This window comes from Crocodylus siamensis, chromosome 6 (genome assembly GCF_052110815.1).
Source record: "Crocodylus siamensis isolate JL-2025a chromosome 6, ASM5211081v1, whole genome shotgun sequence".
Classification (NCBI taxonomy): domain Eukaryota; kingdom Metazoa; phylum Chordata; order Crocodylia; family Crocodylidae; genus Crocodylus; species Crocodylus siamensis.
Window position 1 is genome coordinate 63,016,795 of NC_143400.1, and position 19,037 is coordinate 63,035,831.

Genomic DNA, 19,037 nt, shown 5'->3' on the forward strand with positions numbered 1-19,037 from the left:
TAAACCAGTTTGACACAAATCAGTTAAGTCTGATACTAAATTCAGCCAGGTTTATCTCAAACCAGTTTCAGCCATTTTCAAACTGGTTTATGTGCACTGTTTTGTTCTGTTACAGGCTTAAACCAGTTTCTGATCGCTTAAACCGGTTTATGTGTAATGTCTGTCCTTAGCCTTTGTTACAGTCTTTCAAATAATACAGTTATGGCAACCCACTATATTTTCTGTGGTTAGCAGATACTGCGGAGAAAAAGTTTTTTTTCCTAGAATGCTTAAACATTTAAATATTTTATCGAGACTGTGTTTTCACTGTCTGCTACCTTATTCATAGGTCCAACTGCACAGGGCTCTGAGGGACTCTAAAGGAGTTTAGAAATGCCTGAAAAGTGTGAGTCATGATGTCAAAATTTGTTATTCTCATCTTCCCAATTGGGAAGTAACTACACTGTGTTTATTGGGAAGCTAGAAATCTCAAAATTCCTATTCTCCATACCTCCAATTTTCAATAATATAAAGTTCCAGTTTCTAGTCCAGCAGGGTCACGAGATAATTTACTTTTGATCTGCAGTGTTTTGTGTGCACAAAACTGTGTCTGTTTGATGCAGGGCTGAATTTTGCCTATCCTGGGCTTTGGCATTTTCTCACCTACTTCCCCTACTCCCTTCCCATTGAAAAATATGCTGCCAGGTAGGGAAATTCTTGTTAGATTCCCCATGCCTCAGAAATAAATAACACCAGCTGGAATACTCACTATTTCATGCTGTAAAAACATATGTGAATTATTCAGATCATGATAAATGAATACAAGATAATCCACTTTTGAATAGTATCATATCTTATCTTGTATCCCCTTCTGTTAAAAAAAAAGGTCTTAAAATTTTGAGTTGGGGGTTTTTTTTGGTCAGTTTGCCAATAAAGCCTTTAATCTGAATTATACAGGCTTTGATGGTAGGAAGAAAGGCTAATGTTTAAAAACCTCTAAGAAATATCCCCAAATGATATTTTTCTGTGCATAAAGTTTCTTTATTTCATGAGACTCCAGAACTAGAAACCTAAATCTTACCCTTTTTGGTAAAGGGGTTTGGTTCTTTACGGTATAACAAACCAATCACAGATTTAGCACTGACAGTGCATATTTCACATCTATGCCTATTTGGTGGTAGTGTCTCTCTCCTGTCAGGATTTTATTTCTAAGCTAAGTTTGTTTGGAAGATATTCAAAGGTGAGAAATGTCAGTGGTAATCCTGGGGAGAAAGATGCTTGGCAAAATGCAAGACAGGTGGTAAAGGAGTTGGAGGTGAGTATGACTGCATGACCAGCTGCAACACCATCACAAAAGAGGGGGAAGGGGCAAGAAGCAAGATGAACCATTCAGACCTCTTAATTAAAGTTCTGTAAATGTATAAACCATTATGTGCATCTTACTGACAAGTAACTCATAGTGATATAAGACCTTTTATCTTATTACATGGCTTTTGATTAGGTCTGTATTCAGTACAAAAAGAAAAAAACACAACCTTCCCAAAAGGAGATTCATAGTGACCGTCATCTCACCGGAGTAAGCAAATGAATGAAGCAAGTGATTGCATCTTTGAGTGCTTATTAAGAGCACACAAACAAGAACTTTTTTTAAAAAAAAAGAATGTTGTATATTGACTGTTGGCTTTCAGGTGGGCATTTGGGTTAAGAACAGTTCTATATGTCTAGAACCAAAATCCAAGTCTAGCACTATCTTACATATTCTGATCTGCTACAGGGATCATATTATAGACAGACACACCATGCATTTATTAATGAAACCTTGAACATTTTGTTCTCTTGTGTCCATTGGCCTAAATAAGGTAAATAAACATAAGCTGATGTGCATTGACAGAATGTCTCTTGGCATAGACCCAACTCAATTAGTTCATTGAGAGTGGGCCATTTTCAATGTGGGGAAGATGTAGATTTCTGCTCTAGATAATATTGAGACAGGCAGGGACGTGGTGGGTTGAGCATATATTGACTGAGACTTCTGGAATGGAAGATCTCACTTGTTCTGCAGCGGAAGCTACAGAACTCCAGTTTATGCATCATTTTCTTATGCATCTGATTTATATGTAAATTAGAAACAGAATTGTCAAGAATAGTTCTTAAGAATGTACTATGTTCAAGTGTGTTAATCACATATGTCACTACTATGCTAGAAAGACATTGCTATACAAGCAGATGGTCAGACTTTGGAGGGGGGTCTGATGATAAGCACCTTCGACTCCTGTTGTAGTCTGGCAGAATCAAGTGCCTGGATCTAAGGCACTTGCATGTTAAATAAGAAACATTTGCTTTCCTTTAACATGCTAGATTATAAATCAAATGCTTGTAATGTTCAAACCAATCTTGCAAACATGGCCATTACAGAGACTAACTTGAAAGGCTGACAATTCATAAAAAATATTCCACTTTTTAAAAAAGTTTATCCATCTGTTGAAAACTCAGAATTAACTATGGGTATGTATGAATGTTGTCAGGGCTGGCTCACCATTTTAGGTGAGATTTCACATTGGTAAAGAAGACTAATTAAACAATGACTTTGTAGTTCTCTGGTTGCTAATACAACAGCACGTAAAACAGCCTGCTCTAAAAGTGCTGAGACCACTGCCATATGGATCCATGACACAACAACTATAACAGGGATGTTTATGCCCATTGCTTTTTAATGATTTCTGCTACTTTGACCCTCTGTTTTATAAGGTAGTGGGCCAGTCTATTTACTTACACTACTTTCTTCTATCATGGTATTCTTTGGACATATTCTGCTGCCCTCCCGGAAGCCTGTGGCCAATGAAAGCAGGATTGAACACACATTAACCATTTCAGATTGTACAACAGTACTGTCCTTTGTTCCAGAAAAGCAAGGGGTGTGTGAAGGGGTTGGGGTAGCGGGGTGGATTGCTCTCTAGGGCCTTTGTTATGTAAGCCCTAGAGGGAGCAATCTGAAGTGTACCTATGGCCATGGACACACATAACAGAACAGTTTAAATGCTCCTTAAACCCAACGTGGACAGGACATACAAGCCTGTTAAACCAGTTTAAAGCTCCCTGTGATTCAACAGTGTAACTGTAAAATCAAGTAATATTAAGTGCGAGTCAAGTTGGTGTTATGTGTGGACACAAAGCATTCTATGACGTGTGTCTGGTTGGTTCTCCAGATATCTTGCACTGCATGGCTCTTCACATCACCCTGCTCCTGCAACTATGTAGCCACAACTCTACTGTAACAACTCTACTGTCCCCTCTTTTCTTTATGCTGGCAGTTGTTACTTTTTAAAAATGTACCAAACACTTGCACTGCTTGGTCAGTAAAAGCTATCTTTCTAACAACCATCTTTGTCCTCACTTCCTACTTGAGCACAGCCACTCATTATGCTCCCCCTTTCTGCCACCTCCCCTTCCCCCAAGTCTTTCTGGGAGACAAAAAGCACAGGTTCAATCCCTCTGTGTCAAGCACACTGCAGACTTCAATACATTTTGATAGCCTGCAATTGACTGAACTTGTGTAGGGGAGAAAGGAAAGCAGAAATGAAAAAGCTCCCAGCTACAGGTTACTCACACCCTGGGATCCCCAGAGCACAGGTGCAGGGAAACTCTGTCCCCCCACCCCCCAATCCCATCCCCAGTTCCACATGAGATGGGTTGGCCTGGGCTGGGCAGGGTTGGGTGCTTACTCCCCACTCCTGGTCTCAGAGCCACAGCACTTGACCTAATTGTGAGCTGGTTCCTAATCAAGGGACATCTTGGAAAGATTCAATTGTTATGTGTGTCTGCAGAGATTTGGCCCACTAGTTTTGTCTATTCATGGAAGCTACCAATTTTACTCTAATGTAGACCACTAAACAGAAAGTACTTTAGCTGTCTCAGAGGGAGGGGGAGGATTTACAATGAAAGAAAAAGTGAAGTAGATCACCTCTAAGACGCAACTGTTTCCACAACATACTGGCCTTTTTTATTAAGCACTTTAAAAAAGTAATGGAATCCCATATACATCAGAAAGATGCATTCTTTTTAATCAAATCCTCACTGCCTCTATTAATGAGAAGCTTGTCACAGTTAGCTAAAATGATTAAGGTTGGCATACTTGCCAGCAAATGTGGGGCAGCCATGAGTCTATTTTTTATTTGTACTAACTGTGCTAATCTGCAGTGGGATATAATGAACAGAGACTGTGTTAGGATTATTTTTACATGGGATATGGGTAAGAAATAAAACCAGGTTGTAAGTAGTGCTTACACTCAAATAAAGAAAGTTGAATACTTAAATGGTAAACTTTTACCAATGTTTTACCAGTGTCTTCTTACCTATTTACAATTTTGTAAACCTATAAATAATATTGCATATTAAAGATAAAAAATATGTGGTTTTGCCACCACACACTGACAGGAACAGCTTCTGCTATCCCTGTAGAAAGAAGTTAATATATGGCCCCTTTAAGTAGGATCTGTTCCACTGGTTAATGTCAGTTAGGAGTGAACATATCATGTATTTCTCTCCCCTCTTACCTCCTTTCTCATTATCCCTGTTTCTAGGTCTTCCCAAAGTCTACCACCATGAGCAGCTGCCTTGTATGGGCGACCCTTGCCAATCATGGGGGAAACGTTCTTGTATCCCCTGTGAATGGCGAAATCCATGAATAAAGCACTGTGTTCACGAACACAGTGCCCCTAGCGGCTGGAGGTGGGAGCACGGCTCTGGCAGGAGCCCAGCAGCAGCAAGCATGGAGCTCCTGAGGAGCTCCTGTAAGTGTATTTAAAATGTGGGTTCAGCATTCAAGAATACTTGAAACTGTGAATGCTGAACCCGCGAATAACAAGGGTTTTCCGTATTGTGTTAGCAGGAGTACTGGGATTGGACTAAGTACCTTCTTTACTCTAGCACTCTTGTGGAACTAGGATTCAAGGTTGCTTCCTGTCCATTTCCATTTTTGTGTTCCTTTTCCCCCCTATGGTGAACAATTGCTTGAAACAGCTTCAAAATAAAATTTTCTTTTAATACTATGTATGTTCCTTTTATACTTCATGAGTAGAAAACAGTTTCCATGTCCAATGAAGAGTGAGGACAGTTTAAAAAGTAGATTTATGACTAATCAAGCCACATAGCAGTAAAACTGCTTTCTATTCCCCTTTTCCATGTCTTGTGTATGTCTTCTCCATGTCTTGTGCATTACTTTAATTATAAACTGCAGGTTCACCCAGGCACTAGGATTTTCTTCTGCAAGCTGCAAAAGCTGCTGCTTTCCAGGTATAAGACTGCTTTCCCTTTGTGCATGGAGTTTAGTACCATTGAGGACCCTTCCACATACAATATGCAGCCTGGGTGGTAGATTGCTAAAACATAAACCAGTTTCAAAATGGCTGGAACTGGTTTAAGATAAACCCGGGTGAATGTAGTATCAGACTAAACTGATTTAGGTCAAACTGGTTTATGAAACTTCTGTCCCAGACCCCTTCCTGGTTCAAGTTAAATCACAGTCCCCTGGCATCCCAGGATGCTTTGCAGCTTCAGGCTGGGCTGTGCCGTCTGCTACAGAAGGCAGGGTTGGCCATGTACCTCTGCTCCCTAGCTGAAGCACTGAGGGCTGGCCGACAAGGAGGTGGGGGTAGGAAACCAGCTGGGTCTGCCAGGGGCAGGAGGGGATGGGGGGGCACAACCCCTGCCAGAATTTTCCCCACTGGAGCAAAGACAGCAAGGCATGGGGCAGAGGCAACAGCCTGAGAGGGATTGCCTCCCCAGGCAAACCCCAGCTGGGGTCTGGGGTCTTGGAAGGGCTCTAATTCCCCCTTCCCCAGCTCAGTGTACCGGTGCCAGGAGAGGGTCTGAGACTGCTTTACTTGCTAGGACCAAAGAAAGCAGAGAACTACATTTACATTATAAAATGGCAGGAGACCAGCAGAATCCACCCCCTCCCACCTCTGTCAAAGATTGAGGCAGGAAAGCAGTTGATAAGGGGTGGGGGAGCAGGCATAATTCCCCTCAGTTCCCCCAGGCCATTGGGGAGGGGGGAAGAGGCTGGGGAACCTGGGCTGGAGGGACTGGTCCCCTGCCACCTGGCCCTGCAGGACCAGACTAAGAGGTGAGAGGTGTTGGCAAAGACCGGGCACAATCATAACAAATATGTGCTGGAGATAGAGCTAAGGGAACAGGAGAGGGACTGTTTGGCCTGGTGTGAGCAAAAAAAGCAGAGAACTACATTTACATTATAAAGCAGAACCTGAAAAGGTGGGAGATAGGAATACCCAAGAGATGAAAGACACTGAATGCGTGAGATTCCTGCCAAAGGTGCTATAAGTGACAAGCATACTAATGTCAAGGCACCCAAGGGGGAGAAGGGGGTGCAAGTGCACCTGTAAAAACCCAAGGAGAGATGAGGCCTATGGGATCTCCACTCCAACACTAAGACAATCTGCTGATTCCCCAAGAAGGACTTTCTGAATACCTGGCTGTGAGGAGACCCGCTGACCTCAGGATTACATAAGACTTATGCAAGGCTTTCTCTTGTCTGTTTTGTTTATTTCAATTTTAAAGTAAACTAAGTTGTGTGTGCTCTCAGTGTGTTTTACCTGGCTGTATCTTAGCTTAGGCGGAGATTTTTGGTTGTTCTCTGTTGTGTGCCTGAGGTTGCAAATTGCTGTGTTCAATACATACTCACTTCAGAGAAAGGACCAATCTTAATCAAGCTTTTATTAATTCAGTGCCACTACCTTTCCACCCCCTGCCCCCAGCAAGGGCTGCCCCACCTCCCTTGAGCGGGGAGCAGGAGGAGCAAAGCCTAGCTGGTACTACCTTCCCCCCCACCCCCTCCCAGGCAGACCCAGGCTAGGCCAGAGAAGGGATTTAACCCCCCACCCTCCAGCATGCTAGCCGCTGGCTGGGGCCTGGCTACACCCCCTCCACTCTAACAGGAATGGGAGAAAAGTCTTGGAACTTCAGTCCCTTCCCTTTAGCAGTGGATGGCAGGCTGGGAGGTATACTCTAGCGCCCCCCCCCCCCAGCTTCTGGCTTGAGCTACTACAGGTGTGTGCTTGAATTTCCTGAATCAAAAGTGAATGTCTGTTCACTTGCTTCTTGGTTTAATCTCTGCAGCTTAGACTAACTTGCAAAGACTGAGTCAATTCAGCCTTGGGCTTTTTGACTGTCTGTACTTAGCCCATTTGTTTAGCTGTGTTAACTCACATTTTTAACTAGAAACTTAAAATACGGAAGAATTCTGTGTGTGTGGGGTACAAGAGCCTTCCCCTTACCTAACATGGAAAGAGGACTTTTTAAATAATTGTGTGGTTTTTTTAATCTTCAGGAGCATTCAACAGAATCTTAAACATCTGCTCTTTTCTTATCTATTTATGACTCAAAGTGTTTCTCTTATTGTCATAGCTTTCTTTTTGTTTCTCTTTCTGTAGTCAACTCTGTGATTCCAAATTAAATGTTTATGTATACAGGCCAAATTCAGGTAAGAATGCTTTGCACTTTCAAGCTTGCCAAACTTTATCCCAACCATGCAGTTAGTCCAATAACTGATACCATGCACAAAAATCCTTGCATCTTGCTAATCTCCAAGTAATATTTCTACACTATACCATATACAAATCTGCACTTGTATTTTGTTTCAGCTGCTCATCTCAATATTTAACTGGAAATCCTAAATATAGATAGGGAGACCTAGTGGCAATTTTTATTAGGTAAGTGACAACTACTACTACTTTTCAAAAAGCACACAGCATTATGACCTCATTAAGACAGCTTCTTCCCCTCACAGCACTTACTGTACTTTTCCCCACATGAATTTAAAGTTTCTGAGTACTTACTGAGGCGCAACTGTTTTCGGACTTGTCTTCCAGAAAGCCGATCCGACATGGTGTCCTCTGATTCTGGAGCCAGTAGTCTGTTGACTCTAGCAGACTGTTGCTGCAGAGTATCTGTTAAAACACATGAATTTTACTTAACCCCCAAAAGCCATCTGAGACTGAGTATGCACCCTTCAAAGTCAATGGGAGTCCTGCATGTGACTTCACATGGTATAAGACCAAGACCCATGCTCCTCTTGAAAATACAAGGTACCAAAACTGAAATGAAATGATGCTGCCTCCTTCAAAGCACTATACATATATATTTTTTTAAAGATATCTGAAGGTAATTTTGGAACCAACAAATACAAGCATTTTCCAGTAGGTTGCTGGGGACTTTCGCTTGGCTGAAACTGACAGACATGAATGGTGAAAAAGTAATCTGGGTTGTTGTGCAGGATTTCTGGTACGCAGGGTTATAATTTGTTTCTTATAAAGGGGGGAGTAACAATTCTGTTGGCTTTCATGCTGAGGATTGTTGGCTTTCATGCTGAGGACTGCAAGTGTCCTGAACACTCTTTATAAATGTTTCTATCTGACTGCTCCTTCAAGAGGTTATAGGTAGGTAAGCATTACTTGTAGCCAGTCTGAAGACAGTAGAGGGGGTTTGCCATTGACTTCTGATAGAAAAAAAACTTGCCCCTTGAGTCAAACTTCAGTCTTTACTTACAACCCAGTGATTTTGTGTTTTGGCCAAATGAAACACAAGCAATTGAGTCTTTTTAGCTCCTCTTTGCTCTATTGCTAAAGACTATTTACAATGGTTGTAACAGTCAAGGCCCAGCAAGGTGGATGCTTTAGAATAGGATGCATCCCTTAAGATGCTGCTCCTGTCAAGCAAGGAAACAACAACCAAAAGAGCCAAATCTCCTTTTTATTAGAGAAATCTCAATATACTACATACGTTTCAGTACTAAAACTTTTTCAGGCTGTTACACTTAATGTAACACAAAAGTTATTTTTTCCTTTAAACATAGCATGACATTTCATTAAAATTATTCTTTCTTTAAGCACAATGGGCGCGTCTACATGAGATGCTTACTGTGCATTAGCCTGAAAATACTGCACAGTAGTGTGGTGGTTAACAACCATGCAGATAGCCTGATAACACTGCCCAGTAGGCTAATGCACAGTAAGTTCCACAAAATAACTGCACCGACACTGCTGCACATGCATGCAATTAGTACTTCTAGCTACTGTGCATGCAATTAGTACTTCATTAAGGAAGTACTAAACTAAATGTACAAAAACTAGGGTACATTAATGAATGCATAGACGTGCCCAGTGAAATCTGTCTCATACTGACACAACACATGTGGAGCATGCCAAGTTGAGAGAGAACAGCACCAGTATGTGATTACAGCTGTTGAGCAAGAAGGTTCTCAATCTCCTCATAGGGCAGGTACAGACATTCAGGGCATTTATACATGTACTTTTTTCCAGCGACGTGCTAGAGAACTGCAGCTTTGCAGCAGACTCGATTAATCGCACCACTGTGCAGACAATGGCAGTGGTATGCTTTTGAACTAAAACACCTCTGAGATGTTTTAGTTCAAAAGCATGCCACCACCATTTTCTCAGTGCTGATATGCATTTCACCACTTATACAACTGCATGCATCTTGGCGCTGGGTGCTTTTCAAAGTACCTGGTGCTGCGACACATGCATGTATAAAAATGCCCTCAGTTTCTGCTGGGAGAGTTGCTGTTCTCCCACAAGAAACCATGAGTGTAAAGATGTTCAGGATTTTTCTCTCGGAGCAAAGATGGCTGCTCCAAGAGAAAAATAACACCTGGAATCAACCAGGGTTAAATCTCTCCTGGAAGTTTTTCTTCTGGGAAAGTGAATGTCTGCACAATTTACCCTTCTCTAGCCTCCTAAGATGTTTGTACATGCCACAGGGGTCTACTTCAGTTTAATTCTCCCTAAATTGAAGCAGTGGGTCTTTAAAAACACCGCTTTAATTTAGGGTGAAGTAAACCCCCATGGCACATACACAAGGGTTGGGCCTGACCCTTACCTGCCTCTCCGGCAGCAGGGAGGGGAGGGTGAGCTGCAGAGGGGGGCTGGTGCTTCCCTCGGTGGCAGTGGAGGCACCCACCCACAAGCACCTGGCCCGAGGAGTCCCAGAAGGCACTGCAGCTGTGGAGAGAATTGCCAGGCCTCTGTGCAGCTCAGAAAGGCAAGCAGGCTCCAGGGAGAGGGGGGAAAAAAGATCAGGCTTGCCGCTTTTTGTTTTTTTCCTTCAGTGGAGCCTGCCTGCACAGCCCCTAAGATGTACGGGGCCCAAGTGCTTCCCTCCATGGCAAACCCTGGAGATGTTTTATTTTGTTGCGTCCCAAAGTCATTTAATACACATTACACCACTGACATATACAAACAGCTGCACCATTAAAACGGTGCTAAAGGGCATTAAGCCACTCTGAAGGCCAGTTTTGTGGCATGTACAAATGATCCTAGAGTGCTTTCCTCCCATCCCCTGCCCCCTGCCTCCCTGAAGGGACACTGTGTATTGCTTGGGCAGGATTCTACTCCTTCAGGCAAGCAGGAAGCAGAACATGCCCTCTTCACAATCCCACACTGTGCTGCAGGGAAACATGGGCTCACTCAGCGTGCCAGGGAAGCCCTGTGCACTGCTGCCATCTATCACCAGGCAGACTCCAGGGATACAGGGGGCCCCTGATTACACAGCATCAGCACTGCAAGCTCTCTGCTCTTCAAGCACAATGTCTATTCATGTGTCTCCAAGGAACTCGGTTATGATGGTAAAGGCAGTCCACTTAAAACCTTCAGTAGATTGGCACCATGCTAGTGATGCTACATCTTCTAACATTCATTGTATGTATGATTTATTATAGGTTCCTGAAAAATGTAACTAACAGTTGGGATAGTTATTTTGGGTCCTTATGTGTATATACTAGATCCTTTGGCTAAAACACAGGAAAAATTAACAATAAACATAAAATTCACTCCAAAGAACACAGATGTAAACAGTCAGTGGATTGGGGAACTATTTCATCAAAACTCTTCAAATATTTGTCAGCTATATGTGAAACAGGCAAATGGTAGCGGCATTCTGTTCCCACAACCCCTCTTCTTCCTATTTAAAATACGTTAGGATTTTTGAGGAGGCAGGAAAGATTATTCCTTTTTAACTTCTATTAAATGCAGCCTAAAAAATAATAATGGGAAAAAAAAGGGGACTTATAATTTAGCTTTCAAAAATGGAGCTGAAGTGTTGCACACAAAATGTATGTCTCTGGTAGTGGTGGGGAAAAATGGTCCTAGACTGGATTTGGAGCTGATGCTTGCACTGTCACTGATGCTCTGAAACCTGGAACTGTCAGTCTTCCTGATACCATGACCTATGGAGAGTCTCATCTCATCCTCGGCTGTGCCATACTGTACCATACTGGTACTTGTGAGGGAAATGGTGAAGGACTAGAATCGTCACATACACAGTTGGCTCCAAGGGAGTTCTCCTTATGGCTCACTGGGTTTTTTTCTTAGCCAGTACACTACTATAGCAGGATATGGGGGCCATGGTAGGTGGAGGAAGGGGAAGGCGAAGCAATGAGAAAGCCTCTTTTAGAATATGCCACAATTTGAGTAGTTTTCTGCACCACCAACCTAGTAACTTCTTTCTGCTGCAGGTTTTTTTCTATGCCAAGGGTGACTTGGCCCTAATACTTTTTAAAACAATTAGATGGTTTCAGAAACAAGAATAACAACAGCAATGACACCAGCTGTATCTTGTGTAGTTATCATCATAATGCAAGGGTGACAGGAATCAGATCTGGCAAATAGTTTCAGATATTATTCTGATTTCTTTTTAAATTACAGGTTTCCTTCACTTTATGTGGGTTTTTCATGTGCAATTTCACTCATATGTGATGACCCTTTTTATACCAAAAATGTATTTTATGTGAGGTAAATTCACTCTTAAGCAATCGGTGTGGTAGAAGCCCGCAGTCAGCTCCTTTGTGTGGTGCACTGGGGGAGTGATGTGCACCAAAATACAATCTCCTGTGTGGATCTGTGCTCCTTGCTCATGGTCTGCACCACGTGTTTCTGTAGTTGCCATCTCCATTATGACAGTGCCCTGGGCTTGTGTGTACTGTACTGTCTCCAGTTGGTGAGTATCAAAATTGTCTTGTAAAAGTGGTAGAAGTGGGTCTGGGGGTCAGTACAGTTGAGGTCTTAGAATGTATCCCTGTTTGTTACATTTAATGTGGGTTCCTTTTATATGAACTGGAGTTATGTGCTGTTTTCCAGGAATGCATGTACACCATAAAATGAGGGAAACCTGTACACCGAAAGAAAGTAGGCACTAACTAGTGCCTCAGCTTTGTTTATAAAATAATAAAGCACATATTTTAAAACTACACGTTTGCTACCATATTTGCAAGAACTGATGCAGTATCTTGCTTTAACACTGTGCTGGGATAAAATTACAAAATAGCTTTTGACTGTAATTTTATTGTATTAGAATGTAGTTCAGTGTTCAAACAAAACATACTTGTTGGGGAAAACACCTACTTCTGAGCTCTGAATAGTCTGTCATTATTGTGAAGCCTTTCTACTAATGCTGCATGAAAAACAAAGAAACAAGTAAGCAGGAACAGTACTACTGGGTACTGAGTGTGCTGTACACTTGTCTACAAAAAGTATGTCTAGGAAATACACTTGGTCAAGTAAGACTTATCTGTGGTACACTGGGCCTCATTTGTGCTATAAATCCATCAACCCATTTTTGTTACAAAAATGACCCAGTATCAAGCAATTCCAAATAATATAAAACTAACCAAATAACCATTGAGTGGCAGTTACCTCTCCATAGGCTGAGAGGTTTTCAGGATTAAGCTTCACTCCTCCACTTCCTCCTATCATTGTTGTGAATGATCCCTGGAATGCTTCCCTTGCATTGATATTAGTTTTGACGAAGTATTCCTGGAGATCATGAGCCTGCTATCCCTATAAAGCTACACTGAACCCACCTACCTTCAGATTATACTCCTGGAGTAGGTCTTTTGTGTGCTAAACTGTTGTGAAGCTTGGAAACGTGTCTTTTTCCCTACTTAGTAGTCCTTGGCCTGTCCAATTACTCAGCCTATTTTGATTTCAAGGTAGCTTTTAGGCCTATCAGCTTGGACGGAGCACCATGTTCATATGGCTCTGCTACCTCAGTGGTGGAGCTAGCTCAGTTGTCACTGCATTCATACCCTTAGCTATTCTTCACATTTTAAAAATGTTAGTGTTTGCTTTGTTCTTAGCCTATCAGAAGGAAAAAATGCATTTACTGTCCCTGAGTTCTGGTAGTCATGGCCCTTTGTTAGGAAAATACCTCTTCTGAATAATTGGAATAGATCACTTAATATGGTGCCAAATACTCATTGGTTATAAAAACCAGCTTTCCTCCTCCAGTGAAGAGCCTGTATAGCCCCTGGTCTCCTGGCCTGCCTCAGTGCCCAACACCTCATATAATCATTTACAGCTGGATAAAGTAGATATAGACTATTCCACAAATTCTAGATGGAAGACTGTACAGTTATGTGACATGTGTGCAAGCAACAATCCAAAGTACAAGCAAAACAGTGGAGAATCAGACTTAGAAACTTTTAACAGTACAGTTTCATTTAAAACAGAAACCAAGCCATCTCTACTAGCACAGTGCAACAAAACAAACATTTTTTAAAGAAGGAAATGAACAATAGTAACAGTCTCAATGCAGTTGCACTGAGCAAGGATAAAGTCTATCATAATGCCTGCTCACACCAGGTGCTCTATGGAACAGTCACAGACTTGCCCTTCCATAAAATTAAAAATAATCTGCCTGCTTTAAAAAAATACAAATTCTATAAAGAAAAGCTGAGAAAATAAACTGGATAAAAGAAAAGGGGTAAAAACAGAAACAAAAGATAAAAAACAGCAGTAAAATGAGAAAAATAAGGGTGGCAGTAGCGAGAAAAAGACTGGTAAGAGGAGAAGCAATAAAAGGGCAAAAAAATACATTTTCCTCTACACTTAAATTGCAGAGAAATTCCTTTGTTTATCAGAACATAGGAATGATCATGTTGGATCAGACTTAAGGTCTTTTTAATGCAATATCCTGTCTCTGACAGAGGCCAGTACCAAATCATTCAGAGAATGAGGTAAGAACCTAATAGTAGGCTGCTGTGGGATAATCTGCCCCTACACGGTTCTCATCCTAATGGTTATACATTTGGCTTAAGACTAAAAGCACAAGTTTATATATCCTTCCTGAGGTTATCATTAATGATGATAAATCTGGATGTTCTTAATATCTGTATGATATCCTCAAAGCAGGAAGCAATTTAGAAAAGGACAGCATCTTTATCTGTAATTTGCTCAATAAAATTCAAAACAGTCATCCATTTTCTTTATAGAGAGACTGGAAATTCCAGCACTTATGTATATGACTTCTCAGTCCTGTCTCCATGGCTTTCATCAAGCTATACTGAATTAAAAAAAAAAATCTTATTTGGTAGTCCGCAGACTTCACCCACTTTCAGAACTTATACTCAAGAGCTGATGTGTTCACTGCATGTCAGAATTAAGTCTCCTTTTAACTCAAATGTTCCTAGAGGTATTAAAGTACTCTTTACTCTTTTTAAACTTTCTTAAAAATCATGGCTATGATTTAATTGCTTGGTTCTTTCTACCCTTAACTCAGCCCTTCTCTCAGAAGCCATTGGGGCTAGGAACAGCCATTCAAAAAGCTGGAGCCTGAATTGATTCAACCTTTGCAGGTTAGTCTAACCTGCCTAGGCTGAACCGGTTTGTAACAGACCAGACATGTGGGCACATGCCTGCAGTTGCTCAGGCCAGGAGCCGGGGGTGCTAGAGCATTTAATTCCCCCCATCTACCCCACCAGCAGGGACCTGAGCCATGTCAGCTGTGTGTTCCTCCTTCGCTGCTGCAGCAGCAGGGCACCATGGCCCCTGAGGCAGAGGAAGGCAGAGAGGAGGGTTAGTCTCCCCTCTACCACACTGGCAGCTGGGTCTGCCCACCGTCATTGCTACGCTCGCTCCCTGTGGGGGAATAAGCCCCCTGCTGTCCCCTCCACCAGATGCCAGGAGGGGGAATAACCCCTGTCGCTATACCTCCCAATGCTGCTGCAGCCCCTGTCATAATGTGGGGAGGCGTGAGTCCCATCCCAGCTGGGGGCTGTGCTGCGGGGTGAGCAGAGCTACGGCACACTCCACATAGCAGCACTGGGACCCAGAATGAGCCAGAGCCCCCCTAGTGCTGCCACCGCTGTGGCCCATAACAGCTTTCCTTGCCCCACAGTACAGCCCCTCCCATCAGTAAGAGGCTTGCTCTTGGGGAAACTCCCCCCTTGTTGCTACAGTGGCCAGGTGGGGGCACAGCCAGACACCACAGGCTAGCAGATTCGACCCGTGGAGGAGCTTTGCCTGCCCCCTGGCAGGTCCCTCAGTCCTGCTGGACCATGGCACCACTCCCTGGGCATGCAGCTGGGCTGGGGCTGTGCACACTTATCCCTGCCGGTACTGCAAAGCTGGGGCTAGCAGTGGTGGTGGCAGTGCGGGGGTGCTCTGACCCACCCTGGAACCCAGTGCTGCCGCATGCAACTCACTGCAGCTCTGGCCACCTTGCAACTTGGCCCCCTGCTCCCCCTCATTATGACAGGGACTGCTGCCCCCATCAAGGTCCCTTTCCCTTCCTGCTGTAGCAGCCAGGTGGGGGCACAGCCAGATGCTGGTCTGCAGGGCCCCTTGGGAGGGGAACAGAGGGGAGGGGGGCAGGGTTGGGGGTTATTCCTCTTCCCTTTGGTATCCAGCAGAGGGGACAGCAGGAGACTATTCTGCCATAGGAAGCGAGTGTGGCTGTGACTGTGGGCAGACCCGGCTGCCACTGGGGTACAGGGGAGTCTAACCCACCTCCCTGCCCCCCCCTGCCTCGGGGCCATGGTGTCCCGCTGCTGCAGCAGCAACAGGGGAGTGCCTGGCAAACTCAGTTTGGGTCCCTGCCAGTGGGATAGAGAGGGAGGAATAAATCCCTCCCTGGCCAGACCCTCACCCCTGCCTGTCCCTGCTTGGGCTGGAGAGCAGAGGAGTGGGGCCAGCCTGACTGGGCTGGAGCAGAGAGCATGCCAGGATCCTGGGGATGTCTGGTTTAACTTAAACCAGGAGGCGATCTGGGAGAGACACTGCGTAGACTGGTCCGAGCCAAATCAGTTAAGTCTGATACTACATTCAACCAAGTTTATCTCAAACTGGTTTCGGCCGTCTTGAAGCTGGTTTATGTACACTGAATGTCTGTTCTGTTACAGGTTTAAACCAGTTTCTGATCGCTTAAATCGGTTTATGTGTAATGTCTGTCCATAACCTGGGGGTCAGGAGACACGATGTGAGACTGTTGAACAAGAGATCTGGATGCTAGTTCTGGCTGTCAGAATTTGGGCAAGTCAGTTCCTCTCAATGTCCCATGCACGGGGCCTTGTAACCATTTAATACACTCTGGAATGTGAAGTGTTAAGAGCAGTTCTTGTTCTTTTAGCTATAGTCAGAGCTCCCAGTAATCTACATCCTAACAAAGTTCTAATTAGGGCTTCACAATATGTTGTCTTCCCTTTCTCTCCTGCCTTTATCTAAATTTATCTATAAAATAAATCTACAAAAATATTTATACTTTTCAGCAATATTTAACCTAAGGCACTGGATATGGAGCCAGAGTTCTCTTTATACTCAACCTCTTTCCTGTATGAGGTGACCATGCTTCTTGTCATCCAAATCACCCTCCTTGGGAACTCTATTTTAAGTGAAAACACATGTTGCTAGCCCTGAAGTAGTGGGGCTGTTTGGTAATCCTTCAGAATTAATGCTTGGAAAAAAGTCAGATTTATCATGTTTGTGGTCATGCACTGACTAGTACAATGGTGGCCAAACTGGCTTGTGAGCCACATGCGGCTTGCTGGCACAGTATTGCGGCTCTCTGGGGGACAGCGTTGCCCACTTCTCCCTGAGGCAGCTCCGGGGGCAGCGCAGCCCAGCACTTAGCCCGGGGCATGTTTCCCACAGGCAAAGCCGGAGTGGCTTGGCGGTGCAGTGGAGGGATGGTCACCTCCGCTGCAGGTTGCTCAGCCCCCTCCCCCCACTCTCTGACTTCAGTGGAAGATTGGATGTGGCTCCCAGGGTGAGTAACTCTGGCCACCCCTGGAATAGCACAAGATAAGCTGACTGGTACACTGAACTTCTTGCTGGTTTGTTATTTGTATTTATATGCAATTCTTTTCATGGAGCTGAGGATAGAAAAGAAGACATATTCATATGAAAGACTGATTTGAAAGCAAAGTCAGGACTCCATTCTTAGCATGGGCAGATTCAGGATTTTGTAAAGGATGCTGCAGGAGCTAGTGCTGCAGGATTGGCTGCAGCCCTGCTTTCAGCTTCCCCCTCCGACTGCCCAGAAGTCAGTCAGGGACAGTGGCGGCAGCAGCAGGGGCAGGTGGGCTCTGGGGTGGGGGTGGGGAGGGCAGACATGCTGCTGAGCACAAAAAAGAAAAAGGAGGTGGGGAATTTCTACAAGATTCGGGGACTTAAGTCCTTGACTGCTTCTCCCAAGGCATGGCCTGAAAGGGAGTGCATGTCACTGTGGTACTGCATCCCACCTCTGGATATGTCTCTGTTTTCTAGTCAATCAGATGAGCTGAATTGCAACAGAAGGAAAACATTCTCTTGGACATTTGGACCAGATTCTGCCCTCAGAACCGTATGCATGCATCTGGTGCAGAATTTGGTTCCACCTTTGGAAATTCAGGGAAGAATGCAATATGTACACATCTCGGGAATATCAGAACAGATGTTAAAGAGAAAACTCTCCTTTTGGTTTAGAAAAAGGCCCAGGATCATAGGTGTTTTTTTGAGGCCATTTGGATTGAAAGAGGTAGAGAAGCTGACAAGAAGAAAAAGACTATTTATGGAGAGGAATGTGGTAAATACTTGACTGCTGCTTCTATAGAAGAAGCAGGCCTATTGTCCTCTCTGTCATCTAAGAAAGTTAATCAAAGCTTGGGGCTGGATTGCATCTCCCAAGAAAAAGGATGGATGAGGATCAAAGATGCTATGGAGACATGGGGTGGGACATCTATCCCACAGATCTCTGTGGCATGGTTCTATGGAAGAAGGAAGATGCCAATCAGGACAGCAAATGGGAAACCCTCATACATTCTTCCATTGAGGTAGGGGATCTCTGCAACAGGAACCTCAGGAATATTTTTACCCTCAGACCTCTCTTCTATTGCTTCTGAGAGGGAATAATCTGAAACACTGTGTGAGTAATGTTCACTAACAGCCTTCCTGTAGTGCCTAATATGCAGTGATAGGAACTGCATGAACACTGGACTTTTCTGATCAGTATCAGTTAACACATCATATGGCATGATCCATATCCATATGCATTCTGTTAGATTTTAAAAGACCATCTCAGGCTTGATCTATGATCTCTTTACTTACAATGTATATAAACTTACTAGAATCTTAATGTTGAACGATTTACTATTGAATTAAATTACAGACCAGTCTGACTTGTGTATGGCCATAGAAATTTTCTGAAATCACAGAAGTTGCTTTAGCTTTATAGTGGTTTAACTGAAAGCAGAACTTGATTCAAATAATATCCTTATGTGCAGCAGCATATACACTGTGTATCTGGTATGTAGTGGAATCATCACATTTGGAAAACAGTGTATGATGCAGATTTATCCTGAATTTAAAGTGAAATAAGCAGTAATTCATTGTTCTAAAAAAAGTTTTCCATTCCCATCATGGGCACCCTCTCCCCCATACACCAGGGCAGCCAGAGACAGCAACAACAGTGGGAAGGGAAGGGTAGAGGAGGTGCTGTTGAGCATGGAAGGGAAGGGAAAGGAGAGTTCTCACTTCAGAGACTTGAAAAGATCTCTGGCTGCTTCTCCAGCAGTGTGCTCAATTGAAAGGGAGGGTCTGCCTTAATTCCTCTAGACCAGGGTGTCAAACTCATTTGGCCCTGTGGATCAAATGCAGGTTGATTGGGCTGGTCTTCTGGCTAGGCCAGGACTGACCCCCTGTGCAGCAGTGGGTCCAGCCTTCGTGCCGGATGCAACACATACTGGTCACAGGGCTTGTTAGGAAAACACCACACGA

The 19,037-nt window shown here is 43.6% G+C and overlaps 1 protein-coding gene across 5 annotated transcripts in view; it reads right to left on the bottom strand.

Annotated features, from left to right (window-relative positions):
* Window positions 1-19,037, bottom strand: part of SPHKAP (SPHK1 interactor, AKAP domain containing) — a 123,267-nt gene that overhangs the window by 69,123 nt on the left and 35,107 nt on the right. For all 5 annotated transcript variants that reach the window (XM_090053329.1, XM_090053328.1, XM_090053331.1 and 2 more), the window contains exon 3: window positions 7,833-7,943. In XM_090053329.1, the coding sequence (XP_089909455.1) occupies window positions 7,833-7,943 (111 nt within the window). The remainder of the gene's footprint in view (window positions 1-7,832; window positions 7,944-19,037) is intronic.